Genomic DNA, 25235 nt, shown 5'->3' with positions numbered 1-25235 from the left:
GCAGAAAATTTCTATCATATGTAAATTTGGTGTTCAACCAAAACCAATAACGTCTTAACTAAAATTTCAGTATTAGTTTTTTTCTTGAATTCTCATCGTTTTTTTAAATCAAACAGTTGAATTCTTTAGCTTGCAAACCAAAGACATTTTACGATATTATCTACATCATTGAATTTTAAAGTTTTAAATGAACTGGAAATTTTAAAATGGTGATAAAACATAAGCTTTATTATTTTTTACATTACAACATTTGTTTGTAGCATAGAAATGTTTTTTTTTTCATAAATTTAATTTCTCTTTCCTAAAAATTGATACAATTTTGAGTTCTCTGCCCAAAAATGTATGTCTTGTTAATTTTTGTTAGGTTAGGTTGTAGCTTAAGATCAACCCAACCCCTAATTTTGCACCCTTATAGAGGGTTGAATTCCCTATCGAATGCATATACGTATTACTTTTTACAAATATACTCAGGGTTCCCTATTTAACCCCGTGTGCAATTTCTGTGCCGTAAGAAAAAGACAACATAACCCAGCTCCATATTAAAACTGCATAAGTCTATTTCACCCGGATATGGATTGAACTGCGATTGCGCCAAACTCCGATTGATTGTTGTTTTAGTTCTGTTTGGATAACTTTTTATTTGTGCGCGTAAAAGAGTGATTTTGTTTAGTTTATTGTTTCCAACTATTTTTTGATATTTTTCCAACTCCATGATAATGTGTTATAAATAATAAAAATATAAATAAAATTGAAGGTTAGGGGAAACGTCAGTCAACCACTTCCCTTTAAAAACATCGACCAATGAAAACTTCTTCAGGTGAGGCATGCTCAGTTAAATGAATATCCGGGTGAAATAGACTTATGCAGAATTCCATATTGTTCTTTCACTGTTTGGGCTTCACTTTTTGGAGATTAGGCTGAGTATATTTGTAAAAAGTAATACGTATATGATCGAGTGCCCTCTTCCGGTCCTCGATATCTCTTATAGTTTGGCCGTAATTGGCGTTTTTCAAAAAAAATCTAAGTGTTCTAACTCGTTGGCCGGTACTCCAAAATTTGCCAGGCAGAAATTATTTTTGGCAACTTTTGATAAAAAGCGAGACATCTTGAATTTGTATCAGGAGCATATAAGAGCGAGGGGGTATTTTTCGGCAGCAGGAGTGAGTTACAATCACCATTTAGTTGAGAATTGTTGATCTAAATAACTTAACGTATATAAAAAAGAGCGAGGAGGTAAAGTATTAGGAGTACTTTAGTAACTTTAAAAGGTATGTGCTAATTCGTTTTTAAATCTCTGTATTAAAATATAACACAGTAAACATTTTAACTAATAAAATATATTATACAAAAAAGTGGAAATATAAATAAATAAATAAAACAAAAGTATATTAAGAAATAATTATTGTAGAAAATCCCTGATGATGCCAAAGCTTCTACTCTGAAAACAGAATAAAACATTATTAAAATAGCAAAGTACAATATGATCGAAAAAAATCCGTCAGCGATGGCTATGAAATAAAGATCGCTGTCATTTTACATTTTACAAATTTATATGTACCATACAAACTGAAAAAAAAAACTATGTCAGAGAGGTCAGTGGGATTTTATATAAGACATGTTAGGAATCCCCATTTCCAAGCCAACTTGACTTCTTTTTTTTATCACATTGTATTTACATTCATAGCAATTTAAAAAAAACACTTATAATGCTCTAGTAGTTTCTTCAAATCTATATGTACCACACGTATTGAAAAAAAAGATATCAGAGTTGGCTTAGAAATTCAGTGATTTTAATATTTTTTAATTAATAAAAAAAACGATGCCAGAGTTAGCTTATAAATCAATCAGCAAGATGCAAGATCACTGTGATTTTATATGTAAAATTATATGAAAAATCATAGGGATTCTCATTTCCCAGCCAACTTGATGTCGTTTTTTATGATTTGCTAATTATTTACATTTAATCACATTTGAACTTATTTTTTATTGAAAAATATTCTTCAATCTTCTAGATCTTCGATAAGGTATAAGAATGCATCATTCTCATATGTTGGAAAATAAAATCTGAAAAAGTAGTCCAAAATAAATACAGGGAATACTAAATAAATGTACAGGGCTGCTTAAAACTTACTCTGGTTGATTGAAAACATCAACATCCGGTATTTTACAGTGCTGCATATTCCTCAAATGAACTTCTAAAGCTACGTTGCTTTTCTCAACATTTTCACAACAAGGACATGTTTTATTGTGAATCATTTTTCGAATATAATTCACCAGCTTTACTTTTTGGTAAAAATCTAAACTCTTTGTTGCAACTGTAAAATCAAAATCATGTGTCTTTTGCATATGTAAACATAACTGGTTTATATCAGTTTCCGTTGTGGTACAAAACAAACAACTGATAGTATCGCCTCTTTCATTCCAGTCTGAATATTCTTCATCATTATTTTCAGTCTCTCCTAAAAATAATACCAAGTTGTTCTTAATAAAAACTACTAGGAATTACACATTCATAAAACTTACCTATTGATAAAGCATACCTATCATCTTCTTTCTCTATAACTCTCCAATTTTTCCCCAGTTCTAAGTAATTTACAATATAGAACTTATCATATTCACAATTCTCTGGATTTATTCTTTTATGCAATTTCTTTCTCATGTGTTCTTTTAGAATGTTGCGATCAGAAAAATGTCCTTCACAAAAAACACAAATTAACGATTGTAATTTTGCCTCTATGTGATTTATAAGGTCATCAATAAACACCAAATTCTGGGGATTGCCTAATTGTAAATTATGCTGTTGTGAAAGATGGTCTAAGTAATCCTTTCTCAACCCTAAGAATAATAACACATATTTAAAATAAAATAATTTGAGTTATATTTCATATTTGTTACCTTCTGATTGGTGTTTACAAAACAAGCACTGTTTGATAAAATTTCTATCAGTCCTCTCAAACTCCTGAACCTTTAAAACATATTCTAAAGTTATTTTGTGTCTCAATTCTTTGTCTTCTTTTAGTAGAGTACTAAAGACAAAGTACTGATTTTCAGTTGAATCAATTTTAACAGAAGGTATTATTTCATTTACTGATGCGGAACTGAATCTCTCTCTCCAGTACTTCATGTATCTAAAAAGTGTTTAAGTATTATTAAAAGCATACATTATAATCTTGGCTGTATTATTGAAAAATGAGATAAAATTCACGGAAGACAATACACTTACTCTGGAAGGTTTTTTATATTTTGCGCGTCTTCAATTACACAGTTATGAACGCAGAAAAGGTGTTTTAAATATATATCCAGGCGAAGCTGTAAGTTAAAACTGTCTTCGCATAACAAACATTTAGTTTCTATATCGGTCAACCCCCCTGTATCGTACCTCGAGTTTTCTAAAGTTAATGGTCCGAACATATTAATGCTAAAATATGTATTTAATACGTAAGTACTAAAATATAATCAAGAAAAAGCATTTAAAGTATATTAAATAAAAATTAATCTAATCTAAACCAGTTATGAAAGAATGTTTATTTTTGTGTCAAAAAAATTCCTGTCAACTGTCGACCACAGATTACTGACAACTTTTTTAGACCATATATGATTGCAATTATATATGATCCTAGGATTGTAGCCAACACAAATGGCTGGTTCAAATAAACTACTCAGTATACAAATTATGCAATTGAATCGATACGACATAGAGCGGTACATTCCTAATATTCACATAATATTTCTATCTCTTATCAATCTTTTTATACATTCTCTCCTAGGCATGAATGAATGAGAATTTAGAATGAGTGGGAGGGGGGTTAATCACTTCGACCTTACAGATCCATTGTGTCCTCTCCTAGGCATAATCTGGCATAATCTTTTCAATAGGCGGCAATTGTAAATTGTATTTTGAAAGCCCATTTCTTAAAAAAAAATGAATTTTGGCAATATTTAATGGCGCTTCCTGTCAAAATGTGATGCATATCTCAAATACAAATAAAATAAAAAGACATAAAGGGTTCATTACAGTTTTATTTCAAAAAATAAAAAAGTTACCGTCTTTAACAAAAACTAAATTTACTTTGGTATATCAAAACAAACAAAAATAAGAAAATTCAACAAAATAATCAAGTAAAATTCTAAAGTCTAGAGACGAACAAGAACTACACTTTTCCACAAAATGTTTTTGTGATATTCATAAAATTTAAATTCTGTTTTGATCAAAATTTATTGTAATTCTTAGTACAATCGTTTTAAACAATTTTTTTAAGAAAAATATACTATACAAACGTTTTTAAATTTTGAAAAAATATCATACATTTTTAACAGTATTATTATTTAACCTTGCTTTCTACAGAACTAATAAGAGTACATAACAAACCGGTAATATAACATTTGTAACGTAAATATCAAATTAAAATATTTGAACAAAAAACAACCTATATATAAGTTACTACAATAATACATTTAACATGAGTATAGGTTTATATATAAGTCGGATATAATCATTGTGATTAAACTTAAAAAACACAGATCCTACGGTTGTTTTTTAATTGCAAGTACTTTGCTAAACGAAGTAAAATTTTGGATAGAAGTATGAGAAGCGTTTAAGTTACAGTGGTTTTCGATAAATATTTTTTAGGTTAGGGTTCCTACTACGTGGAATGTTCCGGAAACAACTCAAAACCATTTGAGATTTGAGAGAATTATTGTCCTAGTGCTACAGGACCAAAAATAAGCAAAAAAACTTTATTTAGAGCACCACTAGCGGAGATTTAAGCAATTATTCTCAGTAGAATCTATATATAACAATACAACAGAGATGCACAGAGCTATTCACTGTTGAATAGTCTCTTCCACGGCTATTCCTCGTTTCACCAACTCTTTACCTATGTGAATATCTACGTCGGTACTTGTATCGACTAGGAGAACCTTAACTATCGAATCGCTCTGATACAAAATATCTTTTTCGATATCTATGAAGAGCGCTATAAACTCTTTCTTTTCAATTAGTTTCTTAAACTCGTCACAGCCTTCCATAGTCCATTTACTCTGTATAGGTTTTACATCTGAAAGCAAATTAAATTTATGGTTGGTTTCATATTTTGAGGATTAGTCCTAATCATGGCTGGGAAACTTAAATGGAAATGACAGTTCATAAAAATAGTTTTTCCTCCAAGATGCAGAGGCGCAAAATATTAAATCTGTCAATATCAACAATGCAAATGTCTATCTGACAATAAAATTTTATTTTTAACTAACACTCAGAGACGCTTTTGTTGTGATTTTATGGTTTGATTTCGTTTTGATTTGTGGAATTATTGTAAAATTAAATTCCTTCAGATTTTTTGGCAATGGATTCTGTTTTAAACAATGTTTTTTAAAAATGGTGGGACAATTTGCGTTTTGTATAGACTCTTAGTTATTTTTTATCATGGAGTTTAATTGTTGTACACCGGGTTTCCGAAGGATATAAAGGTAAGTAAATTAAATATATCTACTTACAGTTATAGATTTTTTAAATTAGTACTGCTAATAAAGGCTAATTGCTGAGGAGTTATTTAATTTTTTTACGGTGCATGTAAGGAATTAAGGACGCGCGTTGCGTTATATTAGCATGATCAGCAGATGATTAAATCTAATTTAATTTGTTTTTATTATTTCAGGTCTCAAACGGAAACAAACTGGGAATCTTGCCTACACCAAAATTATATAGCCGGTTCCAATTCACTTCAAAGGGAGGAAAATTATGTAAAACTGCCTGCTATTTGGTGAAAACCGCCAAAGATTAAATTATAACTGTAACAACTTAATATATACTATTACTAGTCTTTTTAATATTTTTTTAATTAATATCCGACATATAAGAACACTTTGTATGCTTTTAATTAAGTCGATTTATCGTTTATAATATGTTCGATCTAATTAAAAGCACACAAAGTGTTCTTACATGTATGTCTAAATTTATTTTAAATTAACTAAAACAACCCCCCTTCCTCGCACCCCTCTCATCGCATAATGTTTCTTCCTCCGACTACCAGGGGCGCCTTTGTATAATAAAATTGAAATGTATTATAAGTTGCCTATCTATTTCATATTATAAGTCTTTTTTCTATGGTCCTAATCTAACACTTAACATTAACCTGCATTAACCCTTAGACAAGGAAAGAGGGGGCACGGGTAATACCAGCAGAAATTTTGTGACGGAAAGTCGCTAGGCTCCACGTCAAGGCCGTTTGAGAAAAACAATTCCTGGTCCTTTCTCTTATAGTTGTAAGCACAACAAAACACCATATTTAAATAATAATAATTTCAAGTCTTTAAAAAGCCCTTTTTATGGCACAAATTACAAAAAAAACACAATTTTTAGGAGCCAGACAAATCAGAAAATTTGATATTGGTCCTAGATGTCGATTACCCCTCTCTTTCCTTATCTAGCATTAACCCCTTTGAATAAACAGATTGTAGTTATTTTTTATACAAGACGATAATGCAATTTTATCGTCGTGTATAAAACAATATTTTTTGCCATAGCGAGTTACGTTTTAAAAAATATTCAGAAATTATTATTTCAAGGAATTTATTACGAGTAGAAAAAATATTGTGCTGGGTTGGCGTTGGTTTCTATGTAATCTGACAAATAAATAAAGCTGTCTCTTTAGTTGTCAGTTTTGAATCAATATTCTTTAATTCTCTTTCGTGTCGATTGCCGATTGAATTGGAACCAGAAATAACTCAAAATGAAATAAGTAAATTACCAACAGATATTCAGGCTGAGGCGACAAACGCCATATCCAAACTACTTTCATTTAAATCCCGAATAATTTATGAAAAGTAATACAAATTTTTCAAAAATGGAAGCAATTATAAAACGTGCGAGAAGAAATAAAGTTTCTAACCTATCCTCGCTGTTGAAGTATCATTTAATCTACTCTTGCGGTTAAAACACTATTTTATGTACCATTTTTGATAGATATAAGCCTAGGATGGATATAAGGCAATTTTAACAGTTGCTATGGAACAAAAATAATTTTTGACCGGGATCTACCGCAGGCTTCACAACCAATAGTTACAGCCTTTTTCGATAAATCGCAATAATGTCACTGTTAATTTAAGTTCTGCTACACACATCCTTCTAGATTTACTACCTCTAAACAACTATCAGTAGTAGAATAAATAATAAATAACATAAAATAAGCACAGTAAATCGAAAAGAAGCAAAAAGACTAAAAATCTCGGTCTCAACATTATGTTGAGACCGAGACTTTAAACCAGATCTCTTAATCGCGCCCTCGATTACGTAACTAAAAGTTTAATTGATATGAAATATAGTTGCCTCTGCTTTGGCTTCAATTCCAACATATTGCAGATATAGGCTATAATTATTATATATTTGATTTTACCTGCTAATTTTGCTTTTAAAGCCTGATGTGGAAGCCTCAAAAACTTGTCATCCAGAGGAATCAACTGTTTAACGGGAACAGTTTGATAATATCCAAAATCACAGAAAAATACTGATACAGATCCAGAATGTATTACTTTTATTACACTTGTTCTAAAAAAGGTACAATATAATTTTAAATTGGTAAAACAATCATATAGAATACGATCTAAAAAAAACGGCGTCACGTCACGTATTGACAAGTTTTATGTCAATCTTTAGTAAATGACGTCTAAGGCTTGACCTCGCCAAAATTTTCAACGATGTCATTCCCCAGCCGTCTTTGGCGTCGATTTTTTTTCGGTCATACGAAACGTTAAAAATAAAAACTTTACCTATACCAAAATCCGTCATTATGCTTCGACGCATATATATTTCCGGGCAATATGTCTTCGCATTTTAGATTACTGTAACGAGTATTCCTATATTGATTTTGTAGATCTTCCATCATTTGATCCAGTTGAGGTTTCGACGATAAAGGTTGAATAAAAAAATTGTATGGATTGACGGCGAAAGGAATACAAACTTCGAAATACGTCCCTGGAATTGAAATACATTAGTTTTAATTCAATTGATAAAAAACTACACTACTTTTTATTAAAAAATATAACTACATTGATAAAAAAAACTAAAGTATAATTTTTGTTATTTACTAGCCTTGGTGCTAAGTGCTAAGTAAAATAAGTATATTATTGTTATTGCATCAAGAGCTTGATATAACAAAAAATACAAAATATACTTTATACAATATATGAAATGAGTACAAGGGAAAACAGAGGTTTATCTAAGGATCAGAAAATCACTTTCAGGGAAGTAGAAAGAAATCTGTATAAAATGTTGATGCCGGCAATACTGTATGCCGCTTTTTATTTTGTATCTCTGTCTGTCAACCGGTCATTTATATTTATCTCTCTCTGCATATCAAAAATCTTAGATCGACCGCGACAGGGCTCTAAAATGGCCGACTTAAATTCCGGTTTGAGTGCCGTCCTAATTTTATTCAAAACGTGTAAAAATATGATGTAGGGTATACATGGAGTACACTCAATAATTTGTTGTTTTATTTTACGTTGTGAAAAGTTATAATAATTATTTATTAACACAAACATCCGATACGCTACTAACGCAGGTAAATCAAATTGACGTATCTAAATTCTTTGACAAGTAATAAATAAAGGAAAACTGCAAGAAAAAATATATAATTAGTTAATTTTAAGTGAATTTCATATATGATCGGTTTACTACACGTATGTATATTATATAGTCACTTACTATCGAAAAGTTATTCCATTATTTCACTCGATTTTTGACCAAGATCTACCGCACGCTACACAACCAACTATTTTACAGTATTTTTCAATAAATAGCAATAGTGTCACTGTTAATTTAAGTTCTGCCACAATTTACTTCTAGATTTACTACCTGCATACAACTACAAGTAGTAAAATAAATAATAAATAACATAAAATAAGCTCAGTAAAGACTGACAAATCCACAAAATTTCAAATCAAAATCAAATGTATCAAATGAATTGTCAAACAGAACTGTCAATCCTCCCTCTTTCCGTCGACCATGCATGAATACATAGATAGCATTATACTGCTTAATTTTTTTATTCAAAGAGAAATACAGACCACACAGATGAGGTGACCAGACAGATTTCTAAATTGCAGTATGTAGTGTTGATAGTTATATGCACAGAAAGAAGGATAAAGGGTTCTGAATACCTATTTGCCTCATTTTTTTCTTCTTCTTGTTCTACATATTTTATTGTGCATTTTTCTCGAGAATAACAGGAAAAAAACGAGGAAATTCAGAATAAAATTACATTTACCTTTTTCGGGCAACGGCGGACTTTGTAGATATCCCGTTGATGGTACATTACCTTAAAAACATAAAAATAACTGTATTTATTTTAAAAATTATAATTAACGTAAACCTACCCGTCGATGAGAAATATTTAAACTTCTCTTTTAAATTGACATCTTCGGTTTTCTTCCTAAAATATGAGATATACAGAGTAACAAATGATTTGATGAACTTGGACCATACTTACTGCATTTCCGATTTTATACTGATTGATTTATTAATACAAAACAGCCCTCCATCTGAATTTCTCTTAAATAGTTCCGCTAGCGGTATATTGTCCTCTGTTGAACCGATAATCTTCAATAAAACGGGCTGATCTACCGCCATGTCTTTTGAAGCCAATTCAACAAAGTCTGAAGGAATTTTTTCCAAAGCTATTCTTATCTGCAATTAAGTAATTATTAAATATTATAATATGTCGTTATTAAATACAGTTAAAAAATATACCGTGCTGGCAACTGTTGCTTTTAGGTCGGTATTTACTGTGTGGAAGTAAATCGTATAGGGAGCTTAGTAAGTCGGAATGAGAGAAATGCGACGGTGTGCTGTTGCGGCGTTGCCGGTACGCCTTTCCCTGTCAAGTAAAGTAAAATCACGATCGCAAACCACTTATAAAAGATTTTTTTTTGAAAAGATAACTAGATAAAATTATTAGATATATTTCTGAGCATCAGAAATGGAATTATAAGGATATCGTTAGGGTGTCCATTTTTTTTATAACGAGATAAGCCAGTAATCGCGCTAATTTAAAAACTCAACTTTTTAACACAACACGCCATAACTTAAGAATCACTTTAAATATTGAAACTTTTTTTTATTTTAAAGATCGGATCTTTTACAATACGTTTAAATAAGAAAATTTCGATGAGGTTGTTTTTTTCCATTCAAAAATGTTAAACAACCCATCCATTTACTTTTAGTGCATAGCAATTTTCAGCAGTCGTGTAACTTTTTTATTTATAAAGATTTTCACATACTGTCTGCGACAGAAAGTTTTTGAGAAAACTACAATCAATTATTTCTAATAGATTTGGAGATATCGATTTTTGAATTCAGAGTTCTAATAGCGCGACCACTGTTTCTAACTTGCACTTAAAAATTTTTAAGCTATAGGAAAAATTACAAGAACTCGTTAATAAATAAACAAATAAAGTATCAAGAGATTTAATTAAATTGTGAAGACGCATGATGTACACCTTTCCCTAGAACTGAGTACTGACAGAGGTACTGATACTGATTGGGTGGAGCGGTCGGCTGCGACAAATCTGCTATATCCCCTTCCACATCTCTTAGCAATGTGCACAGTTTCTCGGTTTATTCATACGTTTGGCAACGTGTTTACTGTTCTCTCTCTGTTCAGTACAATATAAACGTATTGTACTTACATACGGAAATCTCGACCCAAGACTAACCTTTGCCAGCCCTTTAGTATAATAACATTTGATCAAAAATTTTATTATGAAACGTGCCTTAGACACATGCAATTAGTGTTGTAAATGGAAATATTTCCATGGAAATGGAAATATTGGAAATTTCCAAACGTGTCTCGGAAATATTGGGAATATTGGTAATATTTTTATTATTGGAATACTTAAATCTTGTCATTAACGATTCAAACCCGATGTTTATTAATATATCGTCCCATTGCTGCCAAAAGTCACTAACTTACTTTTTATTACTTCCGAGAAAAATGCGTTTAAAATGAATTGCATTGCATAAAGATGTTACAGTTGTAACTATTCGGTATTAAAATAAAACATAAATAGCCAGAAATCGTACTTAATGACTTTTGCAATCGATTCTCCGCTTCAAAACATAGTGATTGAATTTGGTTGTTCAGAAAAATGTTAGTTAGTGACTTTTGGCAGCAATAGGACGATATCTTTCATTATTTAAAAAATAAAGTAAACATATAATATGGTGAATATATCGAGTTTGAGGATTCACCTACTTATTTGCAACCTCGCATTTCTACGGGGAAGTCCCCAGCACGTAGGTCGTAGCGTCCCTGATCGACATTCATTTTGCTGTAAAAGCATTTTGTGATATTAGAAGGGTAATTCAGAATAATCTTGCATTGTCCTCACTTGACGACAAAGAAAAATCCGAATTGTTGGTGTTTGTTGACAAAAGAGAAAAATTTGCTATTAAACCCATTCATTATGCTGCAGAATTACTAAATCCAAAATCACAAGGTTCTGAACTTGATGAAACCCAAATTCTTTCTGCCATAGAATGCATACTTAATATATCAAAAAATAAACTCAATATAAAGGAGAAAGAAATAATAGATGAAATAGCAGATTACCGTTGTGGAAGTGGCAAGTTATTTGGAAATAACTTCATATGGAAAAGTAGTTTTGATAACCCAGTCTCCTGGTGAAAAGGACTGTGTTCTTCATCTTCATTATCACAAGTAGCTTCACGAATTTTGATGATGCCAGCATTTTCGGCTACCACGGAACGCAGTTTTAGCGTTTATAGTCATATTCATTCAAAAAAGAGAAACAGGCTTACTAATGCCGCTAAGCTACTCTATGTATCCCACAATGAAAACTTGCTGAAGAAAATAGGAAACGGCAATAGATCAATTCTTATTTCCGATACTATTGAAGATTTTGAGGAAGTAGACTGGCAAGATGTTATTGAGTGTGATGCTGATGACAGCGATATAGATATGCCTCTTGCTCGACTAGTGTGTCAAAATAGTTATTTTGTACAAATTTAACCTTAATTTATTTTTTAATCTGAAGAATAACTCTTTATTTATGATTATGTATAAGCATTTTGTGTTTTGCGATGTTTTGTTATGATTTTTATAAATAAATATTTCAGTTTTTCTTATTTTTTAAAATATTTCATATATTTCCAATGTCTCAGGAAATATTTGTGAAAATATATTTCTGGAAATTTTACATCACTACATGCAATAGATGGCCTAAGTCTGACGTCACGTCAGTGTGCAGAGATTAACAACCTTTTTCCAAATAATGCTAATTTTGAATGGTCCAGATATTGACTCCCCTGGTAATTTTACAGCGAAATTGTAAATAGGTTGTTTAGAGGTCTGCATTTGCTGAATACACATGCCAAGTTTGAACAATTTTGGACAAGCTGATTTTAAGTAATTTAAGAAAAACTGCATCTATTTTTAAATTAAAACTGAACAGGTAACAATGCAAAATCAGGCAAATGTAACGTACCTTAAGATGTCATCCTATAATTTTGTCAATGTCAAATTGTATTTTCTAAACGTTAGGCTTTTGCCTCATACAAACCACTTTTAAATTACAAAAATGCAGTTCGAGGATACCTAACCAAACCTAACCCTAGGTACTAGGGTTCCCAACCGTCCCGGTTTGACCGGGATTAACCAGGAATCAGAAAGTTTGTCCCGGCGAAAATTTTGCCTTGGCCGGGACCAAAAAAATCACATTTACATATAATATATTTGAATTTCTAATATTTAATGTTTTGTTTCAATTAGTTAAAAACTTAAAAATAATTGTCCCGGAATCGCCGATGCTCAAGTTGGGAACCCTACTAGGTACTATAACGTAATTGTGCAGACAGCACAACAAATTACATTTGACAATGATAAAATCATAGATTGAACCATAGATAAATGAAACAAGTTTAGATTGGAAAGTGCCCATAAGGACAATGTAAACACTATTTGGCGCTTATCTTGCAACGGTCGCGACCCAAAACTTTTAAAAATTTCGGAGCGGTTCGGCTTTTTCCGGAATTATATCGCCAAATATTGTTTATTCAAATTTATTATTATTTTCGTTTAATTTTATAAATAAAATACAATGTGTTGCATACAAGAAACTTTATTTTATATAAGGACGCATGTATGAAATACCTATGAAACATTGGAAACCGACGTTATGCCACGATCCACGATGGTTTTTGCAGTTCACAGTTCACAGTACAGCTTTTTAAGCCTTTAATGCCGCTTTTTCACAATTATCACCGGTTGGAGTAAATAAAACTTGAATTAAACTCACAAGATAGCAATATTACTTTGAAAATGGACGCTATAAACACTTTTCGGAATTTCTTTAATGAGAGCGGTTTAGATTTTGAAAGATTATTATGATTTTTGAAGATTCTGACTTTGACATGAGAAAATTATTTCTGTTTTTGTTTGCCGTTGTTCTTAGCGACCGCTATAGCAGCGCCAGATCGCGTTTAACGGTCGCGACCCAAAATAATTTCGCGACCTAAAATTTTTAAGGGCTTTCCAATCTAAACTTGTTGCATTTGTCTATGGATTGAACACTTAACTGGTTCTTGACATTTAACTGGTTTTGCACTGTTACCTGTTTAGGTTTAATTTAAAAATAGATGCAATTTTTCTTAAATTACTTAAAATCGGCTGGTCCAAAATTGTTCGAATTTGGCATATGTATTCAGCATACGCAGACTTACTATTTACAACTTAGCTGTAAAATTAATAGGGGAGCCAATATTTGGACAGTTCAAAATTTGCATGGGATCTACTGTTTTCAACCACGATACACCACCCGGTATAATAAAATAAATATTTGTATATGTATTGTGACTTCACAGTTAGGGAATCTATTACATTAGGATTATAAATTAAGAATATTACCTTAACAGCCAGATGTGGATAAGTACTGAATATGTCATTAATTTTATCTAAAGGATAAAGCTTCACTTTAGAAACGTCAATCACATCTGTACTTCCATGATCTACAAGGTACACCTGTGCTAAATCTCCAAGAGGAGACCAGTCAATTAGTTCGATTCGAAACCATTTCCTAGAAAAAAATGTTATTAATCAGTATGTATACTTGTTTTCACCTAAAACTTCCCAATATGGCGGACTTCAGTATGGGAGGCTTAAAAAACGAAAATCTCTAGAGTGGAATCAACTGTAGTTCAAATCGTTCAAATTGATAATCTCTGGTAAATCTAATTGAACTCTGACACTTGGCTGACTGACGTTTACGGTTTCTTTTTCTAAATATTTTCATTATTTTTTCAGTTTTTATTCACAAATGCTACTTGATTTTGTTCTTTTATTTAACCTGCAGCCTGCAGTACTAATTATATACTTATAAATAATCTTTTCACCGATCAAGAACTGAGGAATAGGCTATAGGAATAGGAAGATATTCTCTAATTATTTTAAGTTTCCTCGTATCAGTAATTTTCAGGTTTGTAATATGTATATGATAATAAATAAATTAAAACTTATATTAATTTCAGGAAACAACGCGGGCATTACAGATTGTTGTAAATTAGTTTTAAAATATAAAGAAGGTTTAAAACAGGTTTAAAAGTTGAGTTAGTAGAGAAGACCTAAATAAGGTAATGTTGGTAATGGGACCAAAGATCAAATAACACATGAAATATATAATATGTACAATTGTAAGTAGTTTTTATGAATCTGTTTGATATCTATTGCATTGTTTTTATATTTCTTGAAATATATCTTTTTTTACTTTACAGGATACACAAACAATAATAAAAAATACAGTTACTCACTAAAAGCACTTAAGATTTGTAATAATGTAGTTAAAATATCAAACACCGAACCAAACCAAAAATTATATTTTATTTTACTGGTATTCCTCACATTTGAAAGGAAAGTCATTTCATAAATAAGCAGAAGGACATCGTATAGTACACTCTATATTAATAATTCTTTTTAATCCTATACTTGTTAGTTGACGAATCACTAGGTATAAAATTTAGTACTCATTCCAAACCTATAGTTGTGGTTGTGACATATTCTGATGTGTTTTTGGCAATTTAAAATAAGTTAATATTTAAACAAACATTTCTGGCTTTCCTGATAGGAGTGTGAACATAAATTTAATAAAGGTATAATGTGGATAATGTTCTGATTATTACAGTTTGCATGGATGACTGTTTTTGTATGTTGTTATTTTTAATAAAGTATATTTAATGAGTTTTTCAGTATTTCTTTTTCCCTCAGAGGATTGTGTTCTAATCTTTATATATAAATTTTCATAAATTTTATCTACAAAATTTATTACCATATAACTTTTTGCTAAAGACTTTGAAGTTAATACAGTTTAACAGTATATAAAAGAACTATTTAAATAAGATGTTTGAAAATATATAGCTGTTTTTGCACACATCAATTCAATTTGTGATTAACTGTACTGAAATAAAAACAAATTAAGAGAAATGGGGTGATCTATCAGCTATTCCCGAAAGGCCATCTCATAACTATCCACTTAGGAATGCAGAGCACGATCTTTATCTGCCAACCCCGAGCTCAGAACTAGTTAAGGGTTCAATACTGTACAATGCCAAAAAAATGTACAATCATCTGCCTTTGAATATCAAATCGCTTTCATGCTTTCCCGCATTTCGCAAGGCTCTAAAATCATACCTACTGGAGAGAGCCCTATATGCGATAAACGACTTTTTTGTTGATGTTTAATTATGAACAATTTTGAATTTTAAAATTTTGATCATCTCACACACTGGTCAAAGGTCAAGTATTTAATATTCTATAACTTTAAAATTATATCTATTTACTGCGTACTGTTCTAAAATTGTCCATGTATATTCTTTTTGTAATTTTAAAGACTTAAATTTTTTTGAATTGTATTATTTGTATTGTGTATTTTTTGTTGTTTGTATTTTTTTGTGATTTTGTTGTTTGTGAGTGCTTTGTCGATGAAGCTGTTTTGGCTTTTTGTACAATAAAGCGTTGTTTGTTTGTTTGTTTGTTTATCAACTATAACATGAAACGCATCATCCTATTTCCAAGTCTTCTATTAATTTCACTTATTAAACAGCTATAATTATTCAATAATATGGATAATTCTAGGAACTCTCAGATATCGTCAAAACATGAAAACAAAAATTCACTTCCTATAGTTCTTACGTCCCTTTAACTGAAATATAAGAAACAGGGGAGTTAATATTCTAACTGGGAAAGTTTATAAAATACCTTTAAGTAAAATCTCTTCGGATCTGCGGTAAAATACCTTATTCTTATTAAATAATTTCAATAATAATAATAATAATCTATGTTTTTATTTATGATTTATGACAACCCCCTAATAACCTAACTTTAACGTCAACTTAACAATCGAAAAATGTTATTGTTAACCAAAGAGTAAATTTTTTATTTTTCATTAAAAAAAATTACCAATTTTCGTAACTAGATCGGCCATATTGAGAAACTTTTAAAAGAATTGTACTATAGAGGGTGTGCCATTTTGGTGTGTTAAATGGGGTTTCTCGTTTATAAGTAGATACCAAGAAGTGGTTTTCACATTACCCTGCTACTTTTTTATGAAATTAAAGATGCTACACACAGATTTGTCCTAGCTTTTCTTAGTTCCATAAATAGAGGATGAATTTGAAATTGTTGCATTTTTCGAGCCCGTTCTGAGTGACAGAAAGAGAGTCTGAGAAATCTTCCTTCGAGAGAGAAATCGAGCCCCTTCTGAGTCCCATGCTTTTTTTCACGTAGAACTCAGTGGCGTAATTAGATTTTCGATGGGAGTGGTAATTCTTGAAATATAACCCAAACTTATGTTTTTTTTTTTAAATGGAAAACCCAGTATATTATTTTTTATTTTATTTATCTTGATATCAGCTTTCTAAAAATATAGTATAGACTTAGTGCATTCTCCGCCGGTGCTGCCACCGCCGCGCCGGAGAATAATTAACTATACCTCTTCTCATAAACTAGAAACCCTGTAAAACAAAAGGAAATGGGACACCCAGTACTAATATTAGTAACAAAAATTAAAAAATACTGTTGCGGACCCGTGCCGTGTGAACTCAGCATTAGGCCTGGCCACTCGCCTATGACTCATACGCCCAGCGATGCCGACGTTCTAAGAACGAATAAGAATTGACTAGACAAATCTGGATTGTCTGTTTCTCTCCTATATAAGCAGACCCCGGGGCCTAAGGAAGACAGAGATAAATAACCGATCGACGCGTACAGTTACAATCGCCGCGCTAATTCAAAATAAATTTCTGTTAGATAAATAATTAGATAAATTGTAAATAAGTTATAAATAGTTCTTTAAGTCTTTTAATCATTATTGTTTTTGTTAATTAGTGTTAAATAAATTGTGTTTAAATAAATTGTGACTTTCTATCCACACGGAACCGCCGAAAAACGTAACAATACTGTTCAAATTCACTTGCAAAACATAAAATGGTTTAAAGCTAGTAATTATTTAGAATACATTTTTAGACACCCTGTATAAGGTAATTTAATATCAATACTTACCAGAGTTCGCGTTGCCAAAAGAACAATTTTCCTTTACTATTCTCCCTAGTTACTTTACATAAATTATCGTCAGAAGTATCGGATTTAAGTTGTTCTTCAATTTGAGCATGCAATTTGGTATAGTAGTCATATCCCTGATTCCTCACTTGAACATAAACATCTCCGTTTGGTTCGATATTAGAAATATATACTTCCACTATTGTATCCTAAAATTTTAAACAATATGGTACATTACAAATAAACTTATATACTTATTACTACCTTTTGTAAATTCAGCGATGCCAACTCCTTCGTAAGTTCCGGTATGAGTTTCTCATTAATTGAGTGACCTTCCGAGTCGTACATATACACGGGTAGTACTTCAGAACTACTACGAATCGCTATTGAATAAAAAAATATAATTCCTTAGACATAATAATAATACTATTTTGTTGTGATAATTGCTTAACATTATTTTTTATATATAATAGTCAAAACTACTTGAAAGAAAACTTATATAGGTATATACCATAAGATCAAAAAAAAAAGAAACGGCGTCAAAGACGGCTGGGAATGAGAATCGATTATGATTTTGGCGAGGTCAAGCTCTAAACGTCACTTACTTGGACCGAATTCTTTTATATTTTTAATAGCGCTTTTTAATGGCCTTAAAAAGGTCGCAATTTATTTTTTAATAAGTAAAAATTATTTTTAAATGGTGTGTAAAATTCGAGAAATAATACTTTTAATTTTTTTAAATAGATTTGTTTGTCTGAAAACGTTCTATCTTGTTTTAATCTCTCTATAAATGGCGTTAATTTTTGACAGGTTCTATGTCAATTCCTAGTAAATGACATTGACCTCGACAAAATTATCTTCCACAGCCGTCTTTGACGACGTTTTTTTTTTCGAACATACGGTACGGTATAATATGCGTCCATTTCACAGGAGAAGACGATTCAAGGTCAACTAGTTTCATTATTATTATATTCTGTAATTGTCTCACCTCTGCTTTTCGAGTAAGAAGTAAACAATGCAAATATAGTCTGTCCAACGACAAGATCCTTGACAGTGATAGATGTGTCTGTCATTTTCTTTGAATAAGAAGACTAGGGAAGGAGCATATCAAAAATCTTAGGTCCACCGCGATGGGCCTCAAATATGGCCGACTTAAATTCCGGTTTATCAGTGCCGTTCTATTTTATTTAAAAAATGTAAAACTATGATGTAGGGTAGACGTGGGGTAGACTCAATAATTTGTTGTTTTATTTGACGTTGTGAATAAATGTTGGTAGTTATTAAAATTGTTACAAAAATATATAATTCTAATAAAAATAGATAAGTTGTAATAATTATTTATTAACACAAACATCCGATACGCTACTGAAGCAGGTAAATCTGGTAAATCAAATTGACGTATCTAAATTGTTTGACATCTAATCTTTGACAAGAGTAGTAAATAAAAGCAAAAACGCAAGAAAAAATAATATATAATTAGTTAATTTAAGTGAATTTCATAAATGATCGGTTTACTACACGTATGTATATCATATAGTCACTTACTAGCGAAAAGTTGTTCCATTATTTCACTCGATTTTTGCCGAGATCTACCGCACGCTACACAACCAACTATTTTAGAGTCTTTTTCGATAAATCGCGATAGTGTCACTGTTAATTTAAGTTCTGCCACAATTTCCATCTAGATTTACTACCTTTATACAACTATCAGTAGTAGAATAAATAATAAATAACATAAAATAACTCCGTAAAGACTGACAAATCCACAAAATTTCAAATCAAATTCAAATGTGTCAAATGAATCGTCAAACAGAGCTGTCAAGGATCCCCACCCTAGAGTGCTTTTTCCGCCCACCATGCATGAATACATGGATAGCATTATGCTCCTTCCTTAGTCTTCTTATTCAAAGGTATAGACGTCATTTCCATTTTTTCTGTCATCGTCTGTCGAAATCTTACCGAGAAAAAAAAACAGAGTATACCAGCTCTGAAACATACCAGTCAAGCTAAGGAATGTTCTTGCCCGAATTTTTTGTACTATATTTAGTAAATTTTAATATAAAAGAACAGTGTTACAATTGTATATTTCAAGAAAAAGTTTGAGTGATAAGAAAAATATTGTTTATTCATCACGTAGGTAAATAACGTTAGAATAAAGAATACCTAGAGGTCATGTAAGAAACGAAATGTATATTTTGTAATCCCTAAAATTAAATATTTAGTACGATTATTTAGTACATTATCGAGACGTACAACCGTAGCCCATGTTCTCCGATCTTATTCAACATGTACATTTAGATTAGGCTGAAATATAATCAAATCTTGTAAATACTACTGACTCTTGAATCGTCAGCTTGAGAGAAAAATGGACTGTATATTTTTTTAAATCACAGACAATTTGTAAAAAAAATAAATACTAATAATAACTCAAATGTAATCTACCTGTAGAATCGCTGGCCATTTCTATAACTACTTCGGTATTATACAATAAACTAAGAGACTCAGAATTTCCAGTTATGTCATACAAATACTCCAGACCACAAAGTCGACATACAAAGGCCTAAAAAAAATCATGATCAAGAAGGTTATTCACGATTTTAATTAAATAGATCGAAATATTTCATAAACTACTTGTTTTAAGAATATAACATTGTAAATAAAAAATTATGTGGGTGTTAAAAAATTTAAAACAGCATTTTTGAGTTGAAAAATAATTTTAAACCGTATATCTTCTTAACATTCCCGAAAACTTGTCTATTTAATATTTTTAACAATTTTTTTTTGTATAATTTTCAAAATTACTCACCCTGTATATAATAAATAAGTACCTACCTGTGCTTGAACTGAAGCATACTCTCTCGTTAATTCGAATATATCACATTTTGGTATGTTCACTTCATCACCAAAATCGATAAAGAAACATTCCACTGTCTCTTCATCTTCGTTAATCTTCACAGTCCTGACTCTGTAAAGAAATTAGGTTAGATTACGTCACAGTTTCCTTATTAGGCACGTATAGGCAACCTGAAATACTCGTCTTCCAATTTAGCAATGTAATATCCAGCGGGTGATATAGTTTTAGGAGTTAACTCACTTTCATGTCCCTGATAGTAGATTTGTAACCGATCCATCATTGTTAGGTATGATTTCTAACAAAAAAATATTATTTTATATTTATTAAGTTAGACTGTGTTATTGATTATACGGCTGGGGAATGACAAACGATGATACTTTTGACGAGGTCGATATCTAGATGTTATTTATTAAAAATTGACATAAAAGTGTCAAAAATGAACACTAGTTATATCATATACGTATAAACACACCGGAAAAGTTTAGGGATATTACAATTTTATCCAGCCATCGTCAGTAATTTTATTTTTTGCATTTCTGATATAATAAAATTAAAATAAACAAATAGTTTACAGGACGTATTGGAAAAAATGCGAAATTTACCGAATTTTTTAAATTTGCCTTGATTTTTATTGAACTCATAAAACTACACACTTTTTTTTTATTCTAAACTGTGAATTAAAAAAAAAGATAAAACAATTTTTACTTAATAAAGGGTATGGCCTCCTCTACTGTACTTGTTCATTACAGCCCTACATCGTCTCTCCATGCTCCTGATCAGGTTGTCGATCTCTTCTTGAGGTACAGCCTGCTACGCTGCATTCACGGCCGGAACCAGATCCCTACGAGTTTCACGAGGCATACCCATTCTCAAAATTCTTCTTTAGACCGCGTCCCATACGTGCTCGATGAGGTTGAGGTCAGGAGATTGTGCCGGCCAGGGTAAGATGTTTAATTGATGAGCATTGATAAACTCACTTACCACTCTGGCTGTATGAGGCCGTGCATTGTCATGCATGAGAATGAAGTTTCTCCCAAAATCATTGGCATATGGTAACACGACAGGCTCAAGAATTAAATCACGATATGTGATTCCTGTTAGAAACCTTTCAAGAAAAACGAGATCGGGTTTTCGGCCTAACTGGACTCCTCCCCAGACCATAACTGTTCCACCTTGATAAGGGTGCACTTGCTGAACATGATCCAACCGAATAAGATTTCCTGGTTCTCTCCATACCCTAAGCCTTCTCGAATCCGGATGAATTCCAAAGCGTGACTCATCCGTGAAGAGAACATTAGCCCATTGTTCATTCGACCACTGAACATGATCTTGAGTCCACAAATATCGTACCTCTCGATTTCCTCTCGTTAAGGGTTGAGCTCTCCAGGGGCGTCTGCTTCTTAAGTTGACCTCTCTTAATCTATTGCGAACAGTGTCAGGACTAACGATTACATTATGTGTTTCCTGGAGAATTAAACTCAGCTCTGGTGCTGTAAGAGTCGGTCGGCGTCGAGCATTTAATTGTAAAAAATGATCTTGCTGAGGGGTAGTAATACGATGTCGCCCTGTGTGCCTTTCAGCAACATCACTACTTTCACGGTAGCGTGCACTTAATCGCGATATTACACTTTGCGTTGTATTTAATGCTCTAGCTACGTCGATTTAGCGCATTCCAGCTTCGAGCATACACAAGGCCCTTAGCATTTCGTCTCTGTTAAGGTGTCTACGCTCTATAATGTTGTTTAATACTAAACAAAGTTATTTGAATGAATTCTGGCAAGTTATCATAAAAACATAGCCAGTACAGGTTAAATTCGAACAATTGATGCTAGGTGCTTTTTATACATTTGACAAAAAATGCACAAACACTTCTGCAAATATCCCAAATTTAGAAATAACTAGTGTGACTACTTCGTTTCAATCGAAGTAGAAAGAATCGGCCTACAAATATGTGGTTGTTTATTCAAAACATTTATTTTTAACTTTAATAAAATGATATCCCTAGATTTTTCCGGTGTGTGTAAATACATGGTCGCTGTTATGTATGGAAACAGTCGATTATTAGGTAAAATATAGGAGGTACCGCAAAAAGTTAAATACAAAAGTTATAGGGTTTTTAAATATCTATTAGCGAGTAATAAATTTAAATATACAGGGTCGGTCATAAAGTTGTGGCACATAAAAGTTTTATTTTTTTAAATAGAACCCCTTGTTAATTATTGCATATTTCAATTCTTTCTTCAATTCCAAACAAAAATCGAAATACACACAATGTACCTCAAACCAACCATTTTTTAAGCGTTTTGGAGTTTTGGTTTAAATAAAAATGTGTTTAAATTTTGAGTTTAGGTTGGAAATAATAAAAGTATCAAACAATAACATAAAAATATTCCTCCAGTAATCCGGATACTCTATTAATTCAGCGGTGGCTGTTCCGATATGTGTCCGAACTGAAAAGCTCTTTATACACCATTTAAAATAATTTTTACACAATATAAAAATAAATTACAACCTTCTAAAGGCCAAATGGCAGTAAATAAGCCAAGTAATTACGTGTAGGGCTTGACATCGCCAAAATTATCATCAATTGTCATTCGAAGCCTTCTTTGATGCCTTTTTTTTAGATCAAACGGTATATTCCACCTGAAACTTACACTCTCTTCAGTTTTTATTTGTTGACACCATATTTCGTTCACCGACATTGCACAGGTAACTTGACCAATTAGGTTGCCGTCTTCGGAAAACTGAACGGTGTTCGACGGTACTGACACATTACAGACGGAGGGTCTACTGGTCACTAGTTGTCCTTTCTGCAATACCTTTAGGTTTAGTAAAAATGATTCGGTTAAAACAAAAACAGCCCCAAGCCAAAAGCGATTAGAGACAAATGAAGTGGAAGGTTTTGTTAAAATTATGACCAAATCCTGAGAGTATTATTCGATGATGGTAGTACTAGTTCTTGTGATACTGCAGCCAAACTTATGCAAAATTAAGTATAATTATAAGTATATTATTCATTACAATAATGCTTCATTTAGAACCTCAAAATTAGTGGTTTTAATAAGCGTAGAAGTATGTTCCTCTAATTTCAATGTTCCTAAGCATACAGAGAGTCAAAATTAGGGGTAATAATCTACAATTAATAGAAAAAGTTAACAAACTTTAAGGCTGTATTCCGTTGCAAAACCAGGCGAACCAGACCGATAAACTACGGTAAAGAGCGGTTCCTGAAAAACATCGGTTTGATACGGAACGGTTTGGTAAAACCTTTGAATGAGAAGACCAAGGAAGGAGCATAATGATATCCATGTATTCATGCATGGTGGGCGGAAAAAGCGCCATAAAAGCACTCTAGGGTGGGGATCCTTGACAGTTCTGTTTGACGATGCATTTGACACATTTGAATTTGATTTGAAATTTCGTGGATTTGTCAGTCTTTACGGAGCTTATTTTATGTTATTTATTATTTATTCTACTACTGATAGTTGTATAAAGGTAGTAAATCTAGATGGAAATTGTGGCAGAACTTAAATTAATAGTGACACTATCGCGATTTATCGAAAAAGACTCTAAAATAGTTGGTTGTGTAGCGTGCGGTAGATCTCGGCAAAAATTGAGTGAAATAATGGAACAACTTTTCGCTAGTAAGTGACTATATAATATACATACGTGTAGTAAACCGATCATTTATGAAATTCACTTAAATTAACTAAATTATATATTTTTCTTGCATTTTAGCTTTTATTTATTACTTGTCAAAGATTAGATGTCAAAGAATTTAGATACGTTAATTTGACTTACTTGCTTCAGTAGCGTATCGGATGTTTGTGGTAATAAATACTTATTATAACTTATCTATTTTTATTAGAATTATATATTTTTATAACAATTTTAATAACTACCAACATTTATTCACAACGTAAAATAAAACAACAAATTATTGAGTCTACCCCACGTCTACCCTACATCATAGTTTTACATTTTTTAAATAAAATTAGAACGACACTGATAAACCGGAATTTAAGTCGGCCATATTTGAGGCCCATCGCGGTGTACCTAAGATTTTTGATATGCTCCTTCCTTAGTCTTCTTATTCAAAGGGTAAAACACTGGAAACGTCAAATGTTGACGTTTTCTAAATTTCAATACCTCTATTATAAAATTTATCTTTTATGCATTTTTAATGTACCTATTCTCTGCTTTTACATATGCTTCTTCTTTTCAATGGAGTTTAATATTGAAAAGTACTTTATTAATAAACTGCTAAACTCGTTAGACAGCTCAAGTGAAGATTTGTAATTCCATTATTAAAACAGATCAATAATAAATCAACAAATCTTATCAATATTTATATTTTTATAGCTTACAAAACATTCACGATTACTTTTTGTCTTGTTTTTCATGTTTTCTTTAAATGTTCCTGAGTTTAAGAAACAATGGCTGCATGATAAGTTTAAATGGTCCTAAAAAGTAATTCTATTTAGTTAATGAAATTTATTTACCTTTACTGCCTACCTCCATTGCTTTTGGATGTAAATACAAAATATTATTACAAATTTTAGAAATTAAATGAGAATTTCACTCGAACTTCCAATGTTTGCTTGATTTCTGTCACATAAATGACATTGACAAACAAAACCAGAAAAACCAGCCTTCTCGCGCTTGTTAGTTTGGTGACAGTTATAACAACCGAATTTTTCAGGAACCGTGTTCCGTAATAAAAAAACTTTCAGGAAACCGATAGAAACGGAACATAAAAGCATAACCAAGGTAAGCAACGATGGCAACGAAATACACCCTATTGTATTTTATTAGACATT

At 31.5% G+C, this 25235-nt stretch overlaps 2 protein-coding genes across 4 annotated transcripts in view; both read right to left on the bottom strand.

The window, feature by feature from the left end:
* Positions 1–1317: 1317 nt before the first annotated feature.
* LOC115881862 (zinc finger protein 277) lies at positions 1318–3537 on the bottom strand. Its single transcript, XM_030899603.1, has 6 exons — positions 3224–3537; positions 2896–3128; positions 2524–2835; positions 2132–2459; positions 1959–2064; positions 1318–1438 (listed from the first exon to the last, which is right to left on the bottom strand). The coding sequence occupies exons 1-5, from the start codon at positions 3409–3411 to the stop codon at positions 2001–2003; spliced, it is 1125 nt and encodes a 374-aa protein (XP_030755463.1). The 5' UTR covers positions 3412–3537; the 3' UTR covers positions 1318–1438; positions 1959–2000.
* A 533-nt stretch (positions 3538–4070) lies between these two features.
* LOC115881280 (tudor domain-containing protein 7A) overlaps positions 4071–25235 on the bottom strand; it is a 56411-nt gene continuing 35246 nt past the window's right edge. For 2 of the 3 annotated variants that reach the window (XM_030898800.1, XM_030898733.1), the window contains exons 10-22: positions 23070–23234; positions 20586–20710; positions 20394–20526; positions 20004–20121; positions 17826–17944; positions 17565–17770; positions 13920–14088; positions 9486–9682; positions 9373–9428; positions 9264–9314; positions 7765–7969; positions 7392–7543; positions 4071–5057 (exon numbers count right to left, since the gene is read on the bottom strand). In XM_030898800.1, coding sequence (XP_030754660.1) covers positions 4825–5057; positions 7392–7543; positions 7765–7969; positions 9264–9314; positions 9373–9428; positions 9486–9682; positions 13920–14088; positions 17565–17770; positions 17826–17944; positions 20004–20121; positions 20394–20526; positions 20586–20710; positions 23070–23234 — 1929 coding nt within the window. In that variant the 3' untranslated portion in view covers positions 4071–4824. The remainder of the gene's footprint in view (positions 5058–7391; positions 7544–7764; positions 7970–9263; positions 9315–9372; positions 9429–9485; positions 9683–13919; positions 14089–17564; positions 17771–17825; positions 17945–20003; positions 20122–20393; positions 20527–20585; positions 20711–23069; positions 23235–25235) is intronic. The other variant, XM_030898867.1, reaches the window with a different exon arrangement.

The sequence above is a fragment of the Sitophilus oryzae genome, unplaced genomic scaffold, assembly GCF_002938485.1.
Source record: "Sitophilus oryzae breed Bouriz unplaced genomic scaffold, Soryzae_2.0 scaffold_1000_pilon_pilon, whole genome shotgun sequence".
Classification (NCBI taxonomy): domain Eukaryota; kingdom Metazoa; phylum Arthropoda; class Insecta; order Coleoptera; family Curculionidae; genus Sitophilus; species Sitophilus oryzae.
This window is presented reverse-complemented; position numbering and strand designations above follow the sequence as displayed.